Genomic DNA, 19,573 nt, shown 5'->3' with positions numbered 1-19,573 from the left:
GGCTGCTCCCAGTAGGACAGCAACCCTAAACATGCAGCCCGAGCCACAATACAGCAGGTTAGATTAAAGCATGTGTTACAGTGGCCCAGTCAAAGTCCTAAATCCTGCTCAGAATCTGAAGCAAGACTTGAAAATCACTGTTCACAGACCTCTTGAAGCGATTTAAAATCTGTGTAATGCTTTCCTTCAACTTCACCATTATGGTCCTCGTTGTGTTGGCCCGAAGCATAAAATCCCCTCAAAATACAAAGATTTTTTTCTTGAAACGTCACAAAACGCAAAAAAGTGTTCAGTCAATACTTTTGGGAGAGGCTTGATAGGTTGACCTCAGCATTATGATGAAAATAATGGATTTCTTTCTTTTGTTTTATTTGCAGTTTGCAAATTCAAGGCTCATAAGCGCTGTGCTGTTCGCTCCACCAACACCTGCAAGTGGACCACGCTGGCGTCTATAGGGAATGAGATTGTTGAGGATGAGGACGGGGTGAGAGATGCAGCCATGTTGTGAACATCTGCTCTAATCTTGCTGAAACGCTGCTTTCCTCTCAATGTTTTCTTTCCAACTGTGACCGCGACAGAAAAGCAGGAATGCGCGGAGTAGTAATGTGGACAGGTGGCTCCACGTCCATTTAGCAAATGAGGCTTGATGAAGTAACAATCCATTCATGTTGTTTGTTTTCAGGTGTCCATGCCACACCAGTGGCTGGAAGGCAACCTGCCCGTCAGTGCCAAATGCGTGGTGTGTGACAAGAACTGTGGCAGCGTGCGGCGGCTGCAGGACTGGCGCTGCCTCTGGTGCAAGGCCATCGTGAGTGGGACTGATTTCAGCCTCCTTGCTGTCAAAAACTGTCATTTCCAATCGATGCAGTTATTTATTTAGAGCTATGCTAAAAGCCGAGATTTATTTTCATTGTAAGAGAAGTTAAAATTAGACATACCGTCATCAGGGATACAGATGCACTCGAAGCCTTAAAGAGTTTACAGTTCACTTCTATAAAACATCAGAACTGATTGTTTTTCTGTTTACAGCAAGACTTTGAAAATGTTAGATTTGAACCTATTAAGTCTACGTAGAGCGTAGGTTGTTCATATAATCTTGAAGATGTTTCAGCAACTAATCGAAAAATAAATTTGATTAACTGGTGAGAATTTTAAAAAAGTGATTTGCACCATGTGGCCAACCAAAACAGTGCATAAAACTGCACTTTAGTAAGCATGGTGTGTGTTTTTTTAAAAGAATATTAGTTGATCTACATGATCATAGTTGGGTAAACAATGCTCAGCTGATGCAATTATTCGGTGTAAATTTCTGGACTCAGCTTGAGCTCTTCTCCCAAACAGTGAATGTTGCTGCTTGTAAAGTACCCTCTATACCAATAATGGGAGCAGAAGAAGAGAGAAATGAAACTTTCATAAGAATGCTTCAGATTTTACTCATACAAATATTGCATTGTAGATGCTATTATGGGAATTGATTTTCTTTTTTTTCTTTTTTTTTCCGCACAAAGTAAATTGCAACTAAATATTCCAGACACTACAGATCCAGGTTGTTATGCTGTCCCCATGTGGCGGAAAACATACAACATCTACATATGATTTGGGAGTGCAGTTATTTCCAGTTGCGTCTCATATTTGTTTTGTGTTCATCTTATAAGATCTGGGCAAAAAAGCTGTCAGGATTAGCCTTTTTTACTCTCCTCCACACACTTTGTATCTATAACATATTGACATTTCATGATAATTAGTTATTGAGTGGCCTTTCAGGTAGGGGGGCAGCTTAGATTTTGGGGTGATTTTATCTACAGTATCTTCTAGAGTAGACCACTGGTTCTGCACACTGAGTGTGTATGCATGCAGTGATCTTGCTGAATCCTGCAGAAAAGGTTCAGCAGGATCTGCCACTGAGAGACAGAGTGGCAAGCTTTTACTTTCCTCAGCTTCCATTTAGCGAAGGCTTCGCATGGAGCACATTGACACACAATGCAAAGTCCAATCTTCAATACATAAAAAACAGAGAGAGCCACAAGCACAAATGATTCAGACTGGCATTTGTAAAGGTTACAGAACTGGCATTTGGTGGGTTTCAGTGGGATGTAACGACCTTTCTGCCACTACTGAAATCTACAATTAATGTGTCCACCAAATCACTGTGTGTGTGTGTGTGTGTACTTTCAGGTGCATAGCAGCTGTAAAGAACAAATGGGGAAGGTGTGTCCCCTGGGTCAATGTCGAGTCTCAATCATTCCACCCACTGCACTTAACAGCATCGACTCAGATGGTGAGACAGCACCCACATCCACCCACACAGGCTACTTTTCCACATTCTATTGTACTGACTGTGGGGGGAAAAGCTGAGGAACGTCACCAGTCTTGTCGAAATGCTGGGAATGAGAAACCATGCCAAGGCTTTTTTCCACTGAAGGCTTTTCCCTACAGTGAGGATGCAGAAAAAAAACTACTTCATTACATTTTTTTAAATAATTGCAAATGTTTGCAACCGTGTACAGCATTGTAAGAAATTCCAATTTTCTCCTCAACGTTTCATTTTTCAGATTACTTTTTCACTTATTTACAGCTTTCTAAAAATAAAGATTTCCTTAAAAGTATCTATCTATCTATCTATCTATCTATCTATCTATCTATCTATCTATCTATCTATCTATCTATCTATCTATCTATCTATCTATCTATCTATCTATCTATCTATCTATCTATCTATCTATCTATCTATCTATCTATCTATCTATCTATCTATCTATCTATCTATCTATCTATCTATCTATCTATCTATCTATCTATCTATCTATCTATCTTTGAAATGAGAGTACAGGCTAGAGATACAGAATTGTCGCTATAGGAATTATAAATGCCTATAAAATACATCTGAGAATCTATAACTACAGTCAGATCCTAAAAGCTTTTGTTTAAGCAACATTTTAAGGTAAATAACTGTATTAATAGCTGTATTAATTTTATATTCTAGAAGGAAATGTTAGATTTTTGTTTCATTCACTAATTTCTTGGAACTATAAGGGAGCCTTTCCGTCAACATCTATCATGAATTATTTATATCAGTAGCGGAGGTGTCGCCACACCGTGTGTGTGTTATAAAGAAATAGAAAACAGTTAAATAGTTGGCATTTTAAACTTTAGCATCTTATTTTAGCATGGAGTCATGTAAGCATATGTAATGTGTTTAGCATGGTTAGCATTGCTAATAGCAGCAAAAAGTTGTTTTCCCTGCAGCATTAGTAGATTTTCTTCCTTGAGATTTCCAAAAGACATTTCCTATTGTTGTATTTTGCATTTTGACAAGAAGAATTAGAATAGATAAAGCAGACACACTTGGCTGTAATATGTTTACTTTCCTTTTAATTTGGGAAGTCTTGCTCCCTGCTGTAATGTGCTGAATGAACAGACAACATGCCTTCCTGAAACAGATTTCCCAGCTTTGTGTTTCCTCTTAAAACAGTTTTAAACCCCTGCACTGGTATTGAAAATAGCACTTTTTAATTCAGTTGATACTGTTCTCTCAATAAAAACTTCCACACTGAAGAGTGTTGTCGTCAGCGAGACTTGGTAGCACTCAATGTGATTTGCTCACCACTTGGAAGAAAGATCAGGTTTTTACCTTCCTGCTAGTCACTAATCAGTCATTCCCAGTAACCAGACGAGTTCTTGGTGCTTCTCCTGTTCACATATTTTTCTGACCTCTCAGTTCAGAGCAGTAAACAGTTTTTCTTTTCTTTAATTGCCCATCCTTGATATCAGGTTTCTGGAAGGCCACCTCTGGATCATGCTCCAGCCCTCTGCTGGTTCTGGTGAACTCCAAGAGCGGGGACAACCAGGGGGTCAAGTTTCTGCGCAAGTTCAAGCAGCTTCTGAACCCAGCTCAGGTCTTTGACCTGATGAACGGAGGACCAGAGCTCGGGTACTTTTTGTATTCATATCTTTCTTGATGAACAAACTATTTCCTGACATAATGCCCATCAACCCTCCATGTTGATCCTCTCATGCCCTCCCACTCTCTCTGCTTGCAGGCTGCGGCTCTTTCAGAAGTTTGTAACGTTTCGTATTCTGGTGTGCGGGGGAGACGGCAGCGTGGGCTGGGTGCTCTCGGAGCTTGACAAGCTCAACCTCCATAAACAGGTGAGAACAGGGACGAGAAACAAGGAGAAGAGGAAGAGGAGGAGGAGAGGGCAGAGAGCAGGCTGATGGAATATTTTGATGCTTAATCTAGCTGCAGAAAGCGCTGATGGAGCAGAGAAAACACCCACAACAGAAACATGTGATTAGCTTTTATGCATCAACAAATGCATTTTACTACAAAATACAATGCTGGTCAAAAATTAACATCCTCTCATCACTGGTATAACTGTCAGCATTTGGGCCGCATAATGATGCTTTATCCAAAGTAGAAAGATGATGCAACGAATCATTTTAATGAGTTTCAGAAACAAGAACTGGACACTCAAGTTAACATTTGTGGGATTTTTTTCTTATCCACACAGGGAAAATAATACATACTGACCATCTTTTATAACACATTTTGTAGCCATAAACAAGTTGTTGTGCTGGTGTTGAGTCAAGGGGGTAGTTGTCCTTCTTCATTTTTGCACCCTGTTTGTTTAATGCACCCAACCAGCTCCACTGAATGATGCTGCCACTACCGTTCTTAAAAAGCACTGTACATTTGGATTTAAAATCCCCACACTGACTCCCACAAACACTTCTTCTGACCATAAAACCTTTTTCCAGAAGACATTTAGGTTGTCCATGTGGTCGCTGCAGGTTTTAGTCATGCTAATAGGAGTCGATTTAAGAGCAGGGGCTTCATTCTTTTTCAGCTTTGTCTCAGTCCATTGTGGCTGAAAACTGGCTTCACTTTATACAGTGATGCTGGTGCAGCTGCCCGTTTCAGGTCACGAGAGTTTCTACGTTGTTATTGAACGTCCTCACCAATTGTCTTTCATTTGAAGGTGACGGTTTGGGTCAGATGGTTAAAACTTGGAATTGGGTGGATGTTCCAGCAGGTCAATTATCAGAAAAACAGAAAAACACATCAATACTGGTTTTGAGATGGATGAAACTAATGAATATTAAGCACTGGGAACACCTTTGACCTCAACTCTCTTGTAAATCTGTAAAGAAGGTTTAAAGGTTGCTGGAGAACTGACCCATTGAAATGGACTGATTCTGAACATGATTCTGGTCAAATGTCCTAGCAGAATAATGCCTGAAGCTTGTTGGAGACTAGAAACACTTTGTGATCTAAGTATATGTTTGTAAGGGCCATTTAAATAAATATGAGTCAGGCTGCATGTGTATATGTGAGCCTTTGTGTGTCATTTTGGCTCTGCGTGAATCTCAGAAAATACATAATTTCAAACCAGTAAACCCAATTCATACTTTAAGATTTATTTGAGGTGTTTGTTGTATTATGATTCCACCGTAGAAAACAATGGTTCAAACAAAACATTAAAAATCCAAAATTAATATATTCATTGCAATGCTAAACATATTCTTCTGACTGTACATAGAAGAAGTAGGGATGCTGCAATGTACACTGATTGTTGCGATATTAATTAACTCATGTTAATGCTGTTCCGCAGCTGCACTGATACGGTTTTAATTATGGATTAGTGTTCTGCCAATTGATAATTGATTAGCATGTGAAATGAGATTTGAGCCATGTTTGCTGATCCTAAATAAACACATGTGATCACATAGCCACCGACTCAGTGCTAATTTCACGGCATGTCCACAGTGTCAGCTCGGAGTTCTGCCCCTGGGAACAGGAAACGACCTGGCTCGTGTTTTGGGTTGGGGAGGCCTGTGCGACGATGACGCTCAGCTGCTGCAGATCCTGGAGAAGCTGGAGAGAGCCACGACCAAAATGCTGGACCGGTAAGACCAGAAGCGGGAGAATGGGTGGAGGACTAGGATGTTTTATGTCAAGCTTTTCTGCAGAGTTCAGTGCTAAGGTGAACACGTTACACCTGTGTGAAAGTGCATATGTTTGAGGGCTTAATTACTCTGTCAGTACCTTGGAAAACAACCTGACTGGTAAATTTCATTATGCAGCTGCCAGTGTTTAATTTTAGCCGTGAAAGTGAAGTGACATGCCTTAGAAATACCTGTGTGACCACATTGGCTTCCCATAAATTGTGATGCTTTGCTGATTCTGCAGAAGTGCCTTCAGTCAACAATTATTACCAGCAGATAATGGAAAGTATTCACTTGTCTGTTAAATGATTTGTCTAATAGACCAATTAACACTTTGAAGTGATCTTGCTGCATCTCCTGGTGTGTGTTAAAGGTTGTTTTGTGTAGATCTAAGTGTAAAAGTGTTTGGTATAGTGTGTGTATATTGGGATCAATTGTGTGAAAATCAAAGTCTATTACTCTGTTAGGAATGAGTAAGAAGCTTTATCTTTTTTTTTTCTCAACTTCTTCCATACTTGAGAGGAGTTAAATGCTCCATACACAATCAATCACTGTAGTGGTTGAATAATTATTACCGAAGAACTAAATGATACTGAGCTGCCATGTCAGCCTCTTAAGCATTTAGCATGCCGAGCTGAGTGAATCTTCTCAGTGCAGACAGAGCATCAGCAAAGTGTATGATGAAATAAAGTTTATCAACATTATCATTGGATTTACATTTACAACACATTTCATTTTGCACAAAATCATATGTGTAGACAAGCAATTGAAGTGTGATGCAAATATGCAGTAGTGTTATGGGGGTATTTAAAAAAAGTAAAAGTCCAGAAATGTATTCAGCAATGCAACGACATAACGCATTTAGGATAATGACTTGGGCTCATCATCTTTCAGCTTTAAATGGAAAAATCTATTTCCCTTTTTTCTGTTTTCTGAATGAGATTTTTATTTTATTTGTAAACTTAATTTTTTTTTTAAATGTATGCTAAGATATTACATAAAATGTTTAGAATCTAGCATTTTAACACGCAGCATACATAAAAACTACACAAAGGTACAATTGTTTTAGCAACAAATGAAACTTGCCGTTTTTATGTCGCGGCAGGAATTACGGTTTTGAAAAAAAGGACACAACTAAGCCAGTAATGACAGCAGGTTTCCTGTAAGCTTGTCGTGTGAAGAAAATTTTATTTTCTCTTAGTTTAAACTGCTGTCGAGTTTTTCTTGATCTCCTGTCAGCTGTGTTTCAATTCCCCACCACCTTCCTCTGCTTTTTACCTGATCAGCCGCTGATAAACTGGTTCATGCGAGGCTTGTCTCCGATGTGTACGTTTTCAGATGGAGTGTGATGACATACGAGGTCCTCTCCACCAACAAACAAACGCTGATAGTGAAGGAAGACGACAGCCACGACTCCCCTCTGCAGGTAAAACAACCTGCGGCGCTTTCACAAGGCTCTGTGCTGTCGACAGATAGCATCCATAAAAATCCGGGCTTACAAATAGCTCTGAGAAATTGTTTCGGAAGACAACTATTGGGAGCAGCAAATAGAAACCTTGGTAATGATGTAGATATCGACAAAGGAGAGCTCTGTGTCTGCAATGAAAACTGAGCTCTGACTCCTGGCTGCACATAAGGAGGAGATGGTTGATAAAAATGTTCATATGTAGATGATTGTTTCTTAATGCATTCGCTTATGTTTCTCCTTTTAAATTGAGTCTTGATCTTTTCATTTGTTTTTACTTGTACCTGCAGCGATGATACATTTCAGCTTGGAGTTAACTGAGGAAAATGTGTCCTTCTAAAGAAAACATTGTGAACAGAAAAAGAAGGAAAACTGTGTGATAAACTATAAAATGAGGCGGTTGGTCAGTACTCAACATGTGCTGTATTGCATCTTTAGCTATTACAGGTGCTGATTAAAGCGAGCCAAATTTAGAGCACTGGCCACTTTTTTGGCATCCACGGTTAACGTGGAAAAAACCCTAAAATAGATTCCTCTATTATTTCAGCAGCATTATCTAAAACCAGGAATATTTAGAATAATCCAAACCAAACTCATTTAAGTTTTTTTTAATGGAGCGCACAACTGTCAGTACCATTAACAATCTCTTTAAAATAAATGAAGCATTTCTTTAATCAATACCTGTTTTAGTTGATCATAGCTTCTATGCCCTGTTAATAGTAATAGTTATTAGTAATCCATGACTTCCCTGAGATATAAATATGGCAGGACACAGAGCCACTGACTGGTATACTGACAGAGACCGGCATATGTCTAGTAACCACACACAGTCAGAACACAGTAAGGGATGTAAACATATATCTCCTATGATTTTTCTTAGCGAACTACAGCAAAAAATGGCGTCCCAAAGTTTTTATGATAATCATCAGACACTGGGTGCAGTACATGTCACTGAGTTGTGTGGGAGGTAAGGCAGGAAGAGGCTGTCCTACCATTGAAAACATAAGCATGTGGATTTTAAACTCTACTGGGAGTAACTGGTTCACCTAAGCACAACCTCCCCCCCCTTCTACTGCATTTCAGTCCTGAGACATAAATCTTTTAGAAAACTCTGGAACCAATACTCTAAACAGTCTTTCGAAAATATAGTCTTTCACATACATATTAAACCATGTTTTTATGTATGTTGATAAAACACTGATAAAACGATCTGAACGTGTGCTCTTTGTTTCTTTTCTGTCCATCAGAATTACAGTTTCTTACTCACATTTTGCTGACAGCTTCCATTGAAGAAATAAATCCTGATAACCAGTTGTGCAAGTTAAAGAATGCCTTTTATTACAACAAGATTGCAAAGGACATGTCATAATATCCCAGTTAAGAGGTGAACTATGACCTGATGTTATCACAACAGAGATAAAGTCGCACAGATGATAAGTAGATTTCTGAGCAGGCAAAATCCTTGTTAAAACCTTCAATTTCTCTGATTTTCTTGTTTGTTTGTTTTTTTTTTTTTCATTAAGTCTATTAAAAGAAGTGTTGTTTCTACCTGTGTGGTTTACTGGAGGCTTCCTCTGTCCGTGTTTCAGGTCCACATCACTCAGTATGCAGACTCCGTGGCCTGCCACCTGGCCAAGATCCTTGACTCAGACAAGCACAGTGATGTCATCTCCTCTGCCAAGTACGTGCCCCGGACGCTTGTATTAAAAAGGAAACAGGACCATGATTGATTTGCAGAAGCAAGGAGAAAACAAGTGAAGGAGGATGAGCATGAAGAATGTGCAAAACCAGGGCCTGAGAATGGGCAGACAGAGCCATGATGAAGGGAAAAGAGTATTCACGAGCGAGTGTCCGCTCAGCAAGTATTGATTTTCCGCTTTGGTCTCATTTTAAGTGCAAACATGCACTTCAGAGTGCCGGTGTGTGCACACGTCTAGGTAAAAGAGAGGGCTGAACCATTATTTAGGGCTCATCTGAGCGCATTAGTATACAGCCGTCCTCCTACGGGAGACGTTTAGCTGCCATTGCAGAGCACTTTTCTTCACCGCTCCGTTTGTTGCATTAAACTGAAGCACTGCTGCTCGTCTGAAAGCCCTCGGTGAGCGTAGGACATTCGATACAACACTTAGAACAGCATTCATATTTTTTTGCAAGGACGTTTAGTTAGTAACAATGTGGATTTTGGCTGTGTTCAGAGTTTGGCTCTTGTAAAAGGCTGTCAGGTGTTGATATTCACTTTGCTGTAATAAAGGTGAGGTGATTCCAGCAGTACAAAGTAACAAAAAGCTGCTGTCAGACTCTAACCGCTGCCCGTGAACATTAACAAAGAGCTTTTACTGACTGAATGGGTTCACACTGATGAGGACGACAAGCAAATCGGAGGAGTGACGCTCAGTTTTTTTTTGTTTGTTTTTTCATATAACAGTTAAAAAACATTGGCTTCAGGTCAAATCTAATATAAACATACCCACATCTCCAAAATCCAATCAGGGCAACTATGAAGAACTGAAAGTAAAACTCTGATGATCTAATGTTAACTAAGTCCTGTGTGAGTTTGGAGAAAGCTCCCAGCCGTGTCACCCAGCAGCAGTAATGCACCAGATGTGAGTAAACAGCGAGCGAGCTGCCCGGCGGGTGGGCAGCAGGGGATCGCCAGCACACGAGTGAAAACCCTCCCGCATCATGAATCATCAACTCTTCGGCGTGTCAATCACGCCTGATGCGGAGCGTCGGTCGTGCTAACCTCCATCTAGTCTCACCACCTCCCTCGCTGTGCTGGCAGGTTTCTGTGTGGGACGGTGAACGATTTTGTGGCAGAGGTGGGGAAGGCGTACGAGAGAGCCACAGAGAACAAGGAGGAGGCAGATGCTATGGCCAAGAAGGTAAAGTTTGTTTAATGGTGTGTGTTATGTAAGCACTTGTATAACACCGACTCGTGGGCAGATGTAGGTGTGCGAGTGTTTGCAAAGCAGAAAGAACAAATCACAGCAGGAGCTCATGTTTTATAACTTCCTCGTTTGCAATCTGTTACCCATGATGCTTTGCCTGACTTATGTGTGCGATTTTCCAGAGCAGCATATGACATGTATTGATACATGTAAGCAGTAAAATAGTGTGAAAATTCTCCACTTTGTTGATGATCTACGTAAAGAAACATATTTAGTTGCCTCTTCTGTTACATTGGTACAGTAGAAGAACGTTTAAAAAATTATTTTACCCAATTGTGATTTTCCATTTTCTATGCTTTTAAGAGAGCATGATGAGAGCTCATCAGTTACAGGTTTGGATATTTTAAGTGGCAAGTGTGTTTTTAAGCAGCGTCCTACCCCGGAAATCATGATGGTTAATGCTCTAAAAATCCCACATTGAGCAACTAAAATGTTGTTACAATGTTATATAATTGTGTTCAAACGCAAGCATATTAGTTTACATTTGTTCTGTGTTTTATGTAATCATCATCTGCTTCTCAATGCCTGACACTGTGGGCCTTAGATAAGGTCATTCGCACAGTAGTCCATCCAAAAACTTCAAAGTTAGACCGAAGTCTGTCCTGGGTTTTCTATCCGAAACTAAACCCCATTTAAAGTTTTTTTTTATTCTCTTTTGGATTTGATTCCAATAGACTTTATATTACTAGTTTTGCACTGCAACAAATGTGTTATCCACATATGGGGTACAGATATTCTTTTGTTCCTGGATTATGGCAATTTTCACCTCTAACAAACGAAAGTCTGTGGTTGTTTTAAAAATGTTATCTCTATGTGCTCAAGGGAATATGTAAATGATAACATTTGGTTTCCTCTTACCTGACTCATGAAATGGATGAGACATGGCCTGCATTTGTTGTCAGTGATAAAACACTTCAATGCATCCACCGGAGAAAAACTATCTTTTTGATTAAATCTAGCTACCTGGTTTTGTAAAAAGGACAACATTTGACAAACTGACACTTGCCTAGGAAAAGATGCAAACAGATTCATATCAGCTGTTTTGTGTTTACATCGTAAGTGGATCCAAATATGCTCATGAATGAGACGAGGCTCTCAGCATCTCTAACAAACATGGATATTTGTATTTCCGTCTCACTGTAGCGATCTGACCCTTCATGAATCTGTAGGCTTCAGCTACTTTGTGAGTAGCTGTAGCCTACTAACCAGTTTACTTACTAACCAGTGGAGCTCTGTTTGTAGGAAGTGAGCTCTGTAATGGTGCAGGTCAGTCTTACAGCCAGTGGGTGCAATATTTATGTGACTAATAGCAGGAGGAAATAAACATCCACCAACCCACTTTTCTGTCACTTTTTTAAATAATATAGTGTGTGGTAAGAAATGGCCCCTTTTCTCCTGTTAATAGAGGCCCTTCAGTGACTGAATGAGAGGATGTTTTGATTTCTGGCTGGTTTTCAGGACTAATTCTAACTGGTATCACAGACACCTGGATTCTGCATTTCAAAACTTTTGTGCATTAGTCATGTGTGCTTTTACCCGCGACTCATTTGTCTGTGTGAATTCTAAAGTGGGCTTTGAAGTCAGCATAAACAATAAAACTACTTCTCTCATCCTTCCTCTCTGTTTATCTGCTCTCACAGTGCTCGCTGCTGAATGAGAAACTGGATTCCCTGGTAAAGGCCCTAAGCGAGGAAGCCGAAGCCCAGGTAATGACATCTCCAGTTTATCAGTGACGGTCATAGGAGTCAGACATCCTGTGAGAAAATGGGAGAAACAGGCACAATTGTAGGAATTTCTATCAAAGAACAACAGGTTTTATTTAGCTAAGCAAGACTGTTTGCTTTCTTTGATGCTAGTTTGAAATGGAGGATTAATTTAGGGGCTACTGCATAAAATATCAAGAAACTGTGCTGCGGATATACTGGATATAATCAGCCCTTCAGAGAAGTGTTCAGACCAAACCATTTAAAGAGCTAGAAAATCACTTTTGTCATAGAGTCATATGAAGTGACTTTAACCTGAGCCATTTCATTTTAGCTCTGGCTGCATGTTTAATGCCGTTGTCCTGCTGGAAGGTGAACCTCCAGCATGGCTCTGAGTCTTTTGCAGCCTTCTAGGATTGATCTGTATTTAGCTTCGTCCATCTTCCCATCCACTCTGAGCAGCGTACGTGTCCTTTAAGGGGGAAAAAAAAGACCTTAAGGTTTCACAATAGAGATGGTGCCTTCAGGGTGTTTATGGAACATTTGTGTCCACGCCGACATTAAATAAGCTGCTGGTGGACACTATGTGCTAATAAAGCAACTTCTAAAGTCCATTTAGATTGCACTGGATTTGATTTATGGGTATCACAGTAGGAGCTTGAATTCTAATGTACAATATCTTTCTGTATTTTCTGCACTATACAGGTAATAGTCACTACGTTGACTTAGTGTTTTAGGGATCCAGCCATCCTTACACATTCAGTAAATTCACTGAAGGAACCTAAACATCACATCTTGATTCAGTTTCTTCACTCCCGGTGGAGCTTCTTTTTCCCCAGATTTATTTGTGGAAATAATAAAAGCAAAGCCCTCAAATGTCAGCAGGATATCAAGCTCCTGAAATGCTGTGGATTTCTCATCCTGCAGCAGGTCTAACTGTAAATGCTGGCAAAATCCTGCCTCTCGCTGTTACAAGTGGTTGAAATGTAGACATAAGGAGGTATTCTGTGGTTCTGCAGCTGGTGCCGGGCTCCTGCTGCTCGTAAAATGTAACCGATATTACAGAGATCAGTTTCCTGGGATTTCACCAAAGCTGACTTAAGTATAAAGCAGCTTGGTGTTAAAGGTTTAATGGGTTTTACAACACTAAGCATGTTTCTTATCTGTTTTTATCCAGGTGGTGCCGGCAGGTTCAGCGCCGAGCCAGGAGAGCGGCAGCTCAAGCCCCGGTGAAAGTGGCGGAGAGTCGGGTTCAGAAGGCAAAACATATCGGTCCAAAGAGCAGCTGATGCTGAGAGCCAACAGCCTGAAGAAAGCCCTGAGGCAGATCATCGAACAGGCTGAGAAAGGTAACTGTGCAGCCAGGCTCCCCCTGCTCTGCTGCTTTAATTCAAAAGGTTTGAGCAGTTCCCTGACAGAGCGTCATCGTTTCAGTGGTGGATGAGCAGAACAGACACACGCAGGTCCAGAGGATGCCATCTTCATCCTCCATCAAGAGGGAGAACAGTGAGGAGCTGAAGGACGCCGAGCAGCGTAAGTGTTGTTTTAAGCTCAACAGGGATTCTAGGTGAACGGATAAGTCTGGAAATACTCAACCAGAACGTGTAAGACATCACGATAAAACACGATGATTCTCTCCAGGAGGCCTGAGTCCTACCTCACCCATCGTTCTGGAGAAACCAGAAAGCATCAACACGGTCACTTTCTGCGACGACACTGTGTAAGTGTGTGGGTGTGTGTGTGTGTTCCTACATGTCCCTGTGTTGTGTAAATGGGGTTCCTTAAAAAGGTGTTGATGCATCCTGAACATTTTCCACATTTTGTCACGTTGCAACCACAAGCTTCAGTTTTAATAGAACTTTATGTAACCGAGCCAATGCAAATTAGGTCTGGACTATAGTTTCATCTATATGGTCTTGTTGCAAACCACAAACACGACGGCTTATGGCTTTCTTTTAACAATAACAAATTTAACACCTTCTTGCCACTCTTTTGTTAAGGCCACATTGGTGGAGTGCAGAGCTAAAGGTTTTCCTGTCAAGGGGTTCTCTCTCCTCTGCAGCTCCTCCAGAGTTACCACGAGGCTCTTGACTGGTTGTTTGTTAGTGAACAAACTTCTAAAGCCTTCACAGAGCAATTGTATTTATACTGGGAGTAAATTACACACAGATGGACTCTATGCACTAATTATTTGACTTCTGAAGGCTATTTCGTCCCTCTGGATTGAATTTCGGGCTATCTAGGTAAATTGAGCTGGATGCAAATGCACAACACACTGCTGAAGATTTACATTTGTAAAGGAGGTTGAAGACCATTTACCATTCTCCTTTCACGCCACAGTTATGCACCACCTTGTGTTAAAATCATTAGAATACACAGAGGTTTGTCTTTGTATCACTACGAAATGTGAAAAGGTTTAAGGGGTTTTAATACCTTTTTGAGGCATAGTATGTGTCTCAATGAGCTGATTACACTCTGCATGTTTCCGCAGTCAATGCACAGAGAAGTGTGTGATGAATAACTACTTCGGCATCGGCCTGGACGCCAAAATCTCTCTGGAGTTCAACAACAAGAGAGAGGAGCATCCCAAAAAATGCAGGTATGATGAAACCAAGACATCGCCCATTAAATTGACTTTAATTGTGGAGTTTGAAGCACAGACAGATGGAGCAACCACAATGGCAGAGATTAAAACTTAAACCAATTAGTCTTTTTTTCAGTAGTTGTGTTTTTCTGAGGTTTTAGGTCATTACTAACTTCAAAGTGGCTGGTTTATACTCCCCAAACCACAACAGTAATTACTAGAAAGGCAAATATTTCTGCATCTTACCAGTAAAGTTTTAGATGATGCAAAATCCGATTTGACTTCTTCCCTCCTGACGTCTCAATCTGCAGCAGTCGCACCAAAAACTTTATGTGGTACGGAGTCCTTGGGACCAAAGAGCTGGTCCAGAAGACTTACAAGAACCTGGAGCAGAGAGTCCAGTTGGAGGTCAGGCAGACAAGCCTAATGATGATCTGTTATAAACAGAATCAGAAAGTGTAGCTGCTTCTATGGGGACATTTTCCCCGCCACCCTAAAGTCCTCTTCTCTGTTCCCGCAGTGCGACGGCGTTCCCATCTCCCTGCCGAGCCTGCAGGGCCTGGCTGTTCTCAACATTCCCAGCTATGCAGGAGGAATCAACTTCTGGGGAGGCACCAAAGAGGACAATGTGAGCACTGTGTATCCACACCTTTGGAAAGCAAAAACGGGACCCCACACGTCACAGCTTTAGCCCATTCCCATTTCTCTTTCAGAGATGTTAATAGCAGCATTTCAACCATTTGTTCGAGCCTCCCTGCCAGCAGCAGGTTTTCATTGTTGCTCTACAGGGCAGCAGTGCTAGTGACAGAGGAGTCACCATAAAACAGGATTTTCTAATATGTTCAAACAATTACCAGATGATTAGAGTTGAGCATCTTATGTTAGCAATTAGCTTGTTTTAGCCCAGTTCAGATGTGTACCTGTGAAAGCAGGACCTTTGTGGGGGTTTCAGTGGAGTGTGGAAAACTAGGAAATCAATTCAATTCAATTTTATTTATATAGCGCCAATTCATGAAACATGTCATCTCAAGGCACTTTACAAAGTCAAAATCAATCATACTTTACAGATTGGGTCATATTATACAGATTGGTCAAAAATGTCCTATATAAGGAAACCAGTTGATTGCATCAAAGTCCCGACAAGCAGCATTCACTCCTGGGGAAGCGTAGAGCTACAGGGAGAGTCATCTGCATTGTCCATGGCTTTGCTGCAATCCCTCATACTGAGCAAGCATGAAGTTTGATTTCAGTTTCTCATAGAATTTGACAAGTGTGGAAAAAGAAAAATGAAAATATGTTTGTATTTGCAGGCATTATACTTCTTCCTATTATCTAAATTTTCTGTCTTTCCCCCTTCCTGTCTTTTGTCACAGTCCTTCTTTATATATGTTCTTCTTTCTGTCCTTTTTTGCTACTTTATGCTCTTTCACATTTTTCTTATGCTCTTTGTTCCTCCTTGTCTTTGCTTTCCACACCCTTACTAATTTCCCTTCTTTTTACTTCCTTCCCTTTCTATGTGTCCGTCTTTCCTTCCATTTAAAGCGTGTCCACTACAGAAACATCTATCGTAAAAAACAAAAATTGTTACCCTTTTAAATAGCTCCTTAGAGGTTTTGTGCTTCCTCTGACTTCATTTTTTTAAATCCCCGCTAATATTGAAAACAGCTAAATTTGAAAACCAAATTATTTGTATGTGCAGAACTTTGGAGCCCCATCGTTTGATGATAAGAAGCTGGAGGTGGTGGCCGTGTTTGGGAGCATGCAGATGGCCGTGTCCAGAGTCATCAACCTGCAGCACCACCGCATCGCTCAGGTAACAGACGCTTAAAGCAACGTGTTGCATTACAGCTGCTGCCAGAGCTGATCCAAACACATCAGTATTTACTTAAGCAGGCTTTCCTTAGAAAGTTATGAGCTATGACAAATACCATGATCAAAATCATAAGAGCAAGTGTTTATGAAGGCACGGATGGAAGAAGGTCCTCTTTGACAGCGTCTGTTTCCTTCTGTTTGTCGCTCTCAGTGCCGACAGGTGATGATCACCATCCTGGGGGACGAGGGGGTTCCTGTGCAGGTGGACGGAGAAGCCTGGATCCAGCCTCCCGGCGTCGTCAAGATCGTGCACAAGAACCGCGCTCAGATGCTCACTAGAGACAGGGTGAGAGCGAGCACCCTTATATGCTAAATAATCTGCGCCTTTTCAAAATAAGTTTGGTGCATGTGCTCAAGTGAAGGCACTTTGACAAGACGGTGGCTGGAAATACTCCTTTCCAGAGTGCTGCAGCTGAATATCCTCTTGAGTGTGCTGGCTGCAGCACTTTGCTCGTGTTGTTGACTCTTTCTATTTTAGGACTTCTTAAATCAAATCCTTTCCCCCCCTTGTGTTTGCTCTCTCTTCATGTTGCTCAAACCTTTGAGGGCTCTCTTCAGCTGAGCACGTTTGGGCAGTTTGTTTCCATGGTTTCCTTTACTGAGCGAAGACTCGTTGTTTGCTGGTCATTCCTCCTAAACATGGCCTGCATTCAATGGCATAATCACACCTAAATCTAGATACCTACGTGCCTTTTGAGTGTAAAATAAAATAAAAAAAACAAAGGTCTGGATCAGTAAACAGAAAAATACACCTGTGGTGATTTTTGCTTCCTGGCCATTTCATTTTATTTCTAAACACTGTAAACACTTGAGGACACAGTAGTTTTTATCTCTTCTAATCTAGTTGTAATTATTGAGTCTTCTTATCTGTCTAAAAGGGCAAACATCTGTGTGCCTGACTTTTCTCTCTCTCTGTGAAATCAGGCGTTTGAGAGCACGCTGAAGTCGTGGGAGGACAAGCGAAAGATTGACAGCTACCGTGCCGCCAGGCCCCGCCTCAACTCCCAGCAGTCCATGGAGTACCTCACCGAGGAGGAGTGCGCTCAGGTGCAGCAGCTGGGCATCGTGGCCGATACCCTCATAAATAAGTAGGTGGCAATAACTTCTGGGGGTCTTTACTGGCACTAGGTGGACAGTCTTTCTTTGAGCTGATGGATAACCTTTGTAATAATAATTTATATTGACAGTCCTGCACAGAGACCTTTCATAGATATTTAACTGATTACCAGCTGGTTATACCAGTTTTATATTCTATAGAGGTATATATCACATGTTTTTCTACACTAAAATTCCTCCATATTCTTATTCACATTAGCAACTTACAAGGATTTTCTATGAGGTTTCAATGAAATGTTTGTATTTGCCAACCATGGTCAGACATTTTGACTGTGTCATCAGTCCAAAGGAAATTATAGCAGAACTCTGGGGGTTCATTCAGATGGAGTTTGGTAATCCTTCCTGGGAGCTAAAGCTTTCTTCTGATAATCTTTCTAAACAAGCACCACGTGTTCAGACTTTTCTAAATGTCCTTTCTCAAACTTTAAAACTTGGTGCGCTAACTGAAGCTTTGAGAATCTGATATAAAACACTTCTTTTAAGCATTACACACTTGAACCTTGGGGCGATTGGCAGGTGTCTTAAATGTTTTCCACTTGTAAATAATCTTTATCGCTGTAGAATATTGTACCTCAAATAGTTTGGTAATGGCATTTTATCTCCTCCTAATTTAATAGGCAGTAGGCTGTTTTTCTAATGCCATGGCAGATGGTTTCCCCTGATCAACCTCATGTTAACCTGCCTGTATATCCTAGATCAGCACACAGTACTATTTTTACTAGGATTTTATTTCTATGTTTAGATTTCCATGTGTTTCACTTTATAATGTATTGTTCACTTACTTTAATCATTACTTTTTTAATCACTTTGATCAGTGCTTGTTGTTTTTAAAGTGCTGTATAAATCAAGTTGCCTTGACTTAATTATGACTTTGCAACGCGTTGGTTTAAAAATTTGACTATTTCCCTCCGTTTTAGAATCCGCGAGGCAGCTAAGACCCACAAGCTGGTGGAGCAGGAACTGGCTCATGCCGTGAACGCCACAGCTCTGGTTCTCACTGAGACCAAAGCGTCCAGCAACGAGGTGAGACCCCGAGTTTTAACAGGACAGACAGACAGAAAGAAAGATGGCCGCTTTGATGGCTAAAACAGAGAAAGGGAACATATTTTCATATAAAAAAATACAGAGTTTAGAAATGTGAGATTTGGAAACAATGATCGATTTTCCTTTTTTGCCATGCTGAGCAGCTTCTTTAGAAGTTATTTTGTGTGTTTTAGTGTCTGTGCCGAAGTACGGCGGTGGAAATCGTCAACAGCAGTAAAGTCCTCCAGGCAGAGACCGGGATGCTGCTCGATGGAAAACTATTGGTATGAAACTGCAGCTTCATCTCCGTTTTCTCTCTTTGTCTACTTGTCCTTCTCTGCTCTAAGCCATTTAAAGCTTGGGCATCTCACATTTCAATCTCTGCTGTCTCATTTTTTCTTCTGTCTGTGTTATCTATAACTTCATTTACCCAGTGAAGACGCGTACCTTTTCAAACAATAGTCCTTTGTGCAGAAAAATAAATATGAGTAGCTCTTCTTACAAGGCCGAGAACTACAAAGTGTCTGTTTCGGGAGTTTTTGGAAATGAAGGCTTTCCTTTTCCCGTAAAAGGAAACTAGAAGTTTTTCTTCTTCTTCCCTAAGGTTCCTTGTTATGAAAAAAAATCAGATCTCTGTCAAGAAGCATAATCAAAATGATAAATGTGCATAATTTTATTTTCATAAATGCTACCATTGTTATGTTTGTTTTTTTGGACTCTTTGTGCAATTTTTACCATTAATTCAAATAAACAAATAGGTCATCTCTTTTAGAAGATTGCATCAGTTACTTCTTCTAGTTACAAAATGTATACTTTTTTTAATATTTAGTTTTTTACACGATTTCTTCCCTTAGAAAGAAATTGGGTCAAGCTTTTAAATAATTAAAGTACCTTATGCTCTTTAAAGCTACTCCCC

The 19,573-nt window shown here is 40.6% G+C and overlaps 1 protein-coding gene across 3 annotated transcripts in view; it reads left to right on the top strand.

Moving 5' to 3' along the window:
- si:dkey-172j4.3 (diacylglycerol kinase delta) overlaps positions 1-19,573 on the top strand; it is an 84,467-nt gene that overhangs the window by 58,030 nt on the left and 6,864 nt on the right. For all 3 annotated transcript variants that reach the window (XM_036146265.1, XM_036146264.1, XM_012849696.3), the window contains 21 exons: positions 378-484; positions 683-808; positions 2,176-2,278; positions 3,772-3,931; positions 4,041-4,149; positions 5,768-5,907; positions 7,285-7,372; positions 9,001-9,092; positions 10,194-10,293; positions 12,000-12,065; positions 13,240-13,411; positions 13,497-13,595; positions 13,704-13,782; positions 14,554-14,661; positions 14,958-15,054; positions 15,167-15,274; positions 16,346-16,459; positions 16,670-16,804; positions 17,443-17,606; positions 18,552-18,657; positions 18,852-18,941. In XM_036146265.1, coding sequence (XP_036002158.1) covers positions 378-484; positions 683-808; positions 2,176-2,278; positions 3,772-3,931; positions 4,041-4,149; positions 5,768-5,907; positions 7,285-7,372; positions 9,001-9,092; positions 10,194-10,293; positions 12,000-12,065; positions 13,240-13,411; positions 13,497-13,595; positions 13,704-13,782; positions 14,554-14,661; positions 14,958-15,054; positions 15,167-15,274; positions 16,346-16,459; positions 16,670-16,804; positions 17,443-17,606; positions 18,552-18,657; positions 18,852-18,941 — 2,363 coding nt within the window. The remainder of the gene's footprint in view (positions 1-377; positions 485-682; positions 809-2,175; positions 2,279-3,771; positions 3,932-4,040; positions 4,150-5,767; positions 5,908-7,284; positions 7,373-9,000; positions 9,093-10,193; positions 10,294-11,999; positions 12,066-13,239; positions 13,412-13,496; positions 13,596-13,703; positions 13,783-14,553; positions 14,662-14,957; positions 15,055-15,166; positions 15,275-16,345; positions 16,460-16,669; positions 16,805-17,442; positions 17,607-18,551; positions 18,658-18,851; positions 18,942-19,573) is intronic.

Source organism: Fundulus heteroclitus, chromosome 14 (genome assembly GCF_011125445.2).
Source record: "Fundulus heteroclitus isolate FHET01 chromosome 14, MU-UCD_Fhet_4.1, whole genome shotgun sequence".
Lineage (NCBI taxonomy): Eukaryota > Metazoa > Chordata > Actinopteri > Cyprinodontiformes > Fundulidae > Fundulus > Fundulus heteroclitus.
This window is presented reverse-complemented; position numbering and strand designations above follow the sequence as displayed.